General features: G+C 38.8%; 1 protein-coding gene across 1 annotated transcript; it reads right to left on the reverse strand.

Moving 5' to 3' along the window:
• Positions 1-622: 622 nt before the first annotated feature.
• On the reverse strand, positions 623-1,822 carry LOC126721758 (uncharacterized). The gene is made up of 2 exons (XM_050424820.1): positions 1,166-1,822; positions 623-1,132 (listed from the first exon to the last, which is right to left on the reverse strand). Exons 1-2 carry the CDS (start codon positions 1,820-1,822, stop codon positions 623-625), a joined length of 1,167 nt encoding a protein of 388 aa, XP_050280777.1.
• Positions 1,823-4,069: the final 2,247 nt, after the last annotated feature.

Below are 4,069 nucleotides of genomic sequence, written 5' to 3' on the forward strand. Positions count from 1 at the left end.
ATATTTCAATATTGAGAGTTAGCCTTTGGCTTTTTGAGCACCATACAATTTAATTTAAAATGTTGCTTTCCCTTTTTCCTAGTCAAATACTAGTATGTGCGACGGCTTTTGCAGCTCATAATCTCTTTTTCATTTTGAGATTTACATTTGGTGAGCTCTTTAAGCAAAAACATAAAAATAAAGTGGGAAGAGATATAGGCACAAGTCTATGCAAGTATCAAGACCATCAAGACTATTGACCAATCATTCATGACAAGCTTAAAGATCTATTTACAATAATCACACATAGTTTTCGAGATTTCTCCCACAAAGATATATGTGCATACATAACAAGCTAAACTCGTAAATGCACTACGCCATTGGTACGAAGGTACTAGGCCAAACTCACATGTGATATACACACCACAAACGATCAAACTTTTTGAAGATTTTTTAATTTTTATGGGTTTTTGAATTTTTGAACACACTCAAAAACAAGAGAAGTAAAGTAAGATCAACAAAAACAAGTACAAAACAGAACTTGTAAAAGAAACATGCTATAAATTGGAAGCAATGCATGATATGATGCATGAACCTATGACCCTAAACATCAGAAGTATTAATGCAAGGACATAGGAAGTTATCATGCATAAGTACCCTTCTTCACCCACTCTTTACGAGTATTTTGGGTGAGAGCCTTAAATGGCGGGGTATGACCAACATAACTTTCAAACCTTGGAGTGAAGTTAGCAAAGCACAGTGATATGTTCTTCAATATCTCCATAACGTCTCCAATGAGATGTCCCTCACTATCTCCCTTAGCTTGTGCTCCATTTGGTCTCCTTTTTGAAGTTTCTTGACCACGCATAGAATCAACCTTTTTGAGTGCATGAAGCTTGAAACCATTCGGCCTTGTGTGTTCTTGTGCGCCACAATGATGACACAAGTGCTTTACTCGGAGCCCCCTTTGATTTTTGGGTAATGACTTCCCTTTTTCCTTTGGCTTTGCACCAATGGTTCTCTTTACTACAGCAAGGGTCTCAATCTCAAGCTTCACTTCTTTAAGTTTCTCTTCATTCTTGGCTGATACAAACTTCACTTCCTTCTTAGGTTCGCTGCTCAAACTTCCTTCTCCAGTATAGCCCAAACCGATCTTATCATGTGAAGATTTTTGAGAGGATCATACATTGTCAAGTTTCTTGGTGGAGATGTGCTCGACCTTGACATTAGCTTGGATAATTTCAAGTTCAAGGAACTTGATCTTAGAGTATGCTTTAACCAACTCTCCCTTGAGTCCTTTTACTTCACACTTTGCTTCCTTGAGTTGCACAAGTATTCCCTTATGCTCTTCTTCAACCTTTTTCATCTTTTTCATAGCAAGGTTGGCAACTTTGGCATATTTGCCACAATCTTCCAACAGAGAATTATATGCTTCTGGAAGGTTGTTCTCGCCTTTATTTTGGTACATGTCTTCGTCTTCCAATTCTTCAACTTCCTCATCCTCGGAAAGATCACCAAGTTCATCAACCAATTTGCTCAAATCATTCTTTGAATCGACTGAGGCAATTGTCATGAAGGCTTGGTAGTTCCCTTCACTGTCACATTCTCCTTCCGTGTCTGAATTTGAGCTGTCAGAATCACTCAAAGTAGTGGCAAACACTTTGCCCTTCCCTCTCAAGTAGTTAGGACACTCCTTCTTGAGATGTCCATGGCCATTGCATTCGTAACACACAATTCCTTGAGGGGATTGAAACTCCTTCCCATCTTTCTTCTTAAACTCCTTCCTATCACCCTTGGAGGATGAGAACTTTCCTTTGCTGAATGGCTTCCCACTGTTTTTCATCTTCAGAAATTTTTAGAAGTTCTTTGCAAGGAATGCTACCTCCTTCTCCACATCATCTTCTTTGAAGGAATCATCCATTCTCTCGGTGATGGTTTTAAGAGCAAGAGATTTGCTCGATTTATGAGAAGGCAGTCCCAGCTTATATGTTTGGAGAGATCCAATGAGCTCTTGGATTTTGATCTTATCCAAATCTTTACTTTCCTCTATAGCTGTGATTTTTGCTTGGAAACTCTCTGGTAGTGACCTCAAAATCTTTCTCACCACCTTAGCATCCTTAATCTTCTCTCCGAGATTGAGCTTAGCAATTACAATTTCATTGAGCTTTCCATAGAATGAATCGAAAGACTCATTGTCACCTATCTTGAGCTCTTCAAATTTGGTGGTAAGCATTTGGAGCTTCGTGTCCTTGACTTTCTTAGTACCCTCATAGGTAGTCTCAAGAATCGTCCAAGTTTCCTTAGCTGTATCTACATGCGATATCTTGTGAAATTCATCAGTAGACATACCACAGAATATAGCGTTAGTAGCTTTACTGTTTGCATTAGCCAAAGCAAGAGCTGCCTTGTCCCACTCGGACTTGGCTGTCGTGGGTTTAACATACTCATTCTCGACGGAGTCCCATACTGACTCATCTATAGCACACAAGAAAGCCCTCATATGGACCTTCCAAAAGGCATAATTGCTCCCATCAAAAAATGGTGGGACATTGAGAGATTGTGACAGGTCCATCACAAAAGGGTCAAGGATCACACTCAGGTAATAAAATCACAGCGAGTGTACCTGCTCTGATACCAATTGAATGCACGAAAATGTGTTAAAACACAAGAGCTGTTTAGACCCCTAAATTAAAAAATACGGCTCGATAGATTTTACTCTAACTTATATTAAGTGTGGAATAGAGTAAATGCGAGTAGATAAACAAATAAACTACTCTAAGCCATTATCAAAATAACACAGCAGTAATATGACAGCTAAAAGAGTAGGGAAGAAGAATGCAAACATAAGATAACACGCCGATGTGTTATTGAAAAGGAAACTGAAGCACTCGGCGAAAAACCTCTTTGCTGCCCTCCAAGCGGTAATCGATTCACTAGACAATCAGTTGGGATACATGGGTTAGCAAGAGACCCTCCAAGCCTAATATACATGATGCACCTGAGCCCTCCAAGCTTCTACTCTAACAAGGCTTCTCGAAACCGTGTCTTGTCTAACTCTCCGAATCCCGCAATACGCCCGATTGCATCCGCCAAAGCCTGGCTTCTTCTAATGCTACCCAGCAGCACCTAAACCTCACTAAACACTCTAAAAGGGTGTGGTAAGTGTTTAGGCTATCGACCTCTCAATGGTATGGAAATGAAGAGGTAGGAGTTGAGGAAAATCCACAAGCAATTTGTGTAGAAAATTGTGGGTATAACAATCTCTAATTCTCAAGGTTTATGGCTAGGGTTTTCTCTCTGAAGCACTCCTCAACATTTGTGGGTAATGTGGGTATAAATAGTGTAGGCACAAAAAGTGTGTATCAGAAATGACAGTCTGACAAAACAGAATGTTTTGCAGATATCTCGCGGGAAGGCCTTACCCGCGAGACACTCGCGAAACACAGCTGTCTCCATCCTGTCCTGACTCTTCGCATTCCAATCATGTGCAGGGCACATGCATCACATCGCAGGATGCTTACTCGCGAGCAACCCGCAAAAACACTTCAGTCTTCAATTTGCCTTGAGTCTTCGCACTCACTCTCTCTCACACACAACCCTTACAAATAAAACCCACATAAAATATATGGCACAAAAGATTGAACACAATTACCATAAAATTTGGCATGGAATAAAAGCCAAGAAAACACATAGTTGTAAATTACAACTTTACACTTATTTTTCATTAAGGACAATAATATATCCTATATGGTTTATATGTTGTATCTTAAAATTGAGGTTTACAAGGTTTGATTGATTCGACACATTACTATCTATTGTTGAAGAGAAATTTCAATTTTGAACATTTCTTAAAATTAGATAAATTTTCATTAGAATACTCATGATATTTGACAATTTCTAGCTTGCAAGGTCAGTATAGTACTATGAATGCAATAAACTTATTAAAAAAAAAAAAAACTAATGGTACAGGTCATGATGTATGTATGTATACTTAGCTAAATTTGTGACTATGTGTATACAAAAATTGAAGTTGGATGTAAATGTCCTACCAAGGGAGATTCAGAATATAGTTAGCAACGAATATTACTTC

This window comes from Quercus robur, chromosome 4 (genome assembly GCF_932294415.1).
Source record: "Quercus robur chromosome 4, dhQueRobu3.1, whole genome shotgun sequence".
Lineage (NCBI taxonomy): Eukaryota > Viridiplantae > Streptophyta > Magnoliopsida > Fagales > Fagaceae > Quercus > Quercus robur.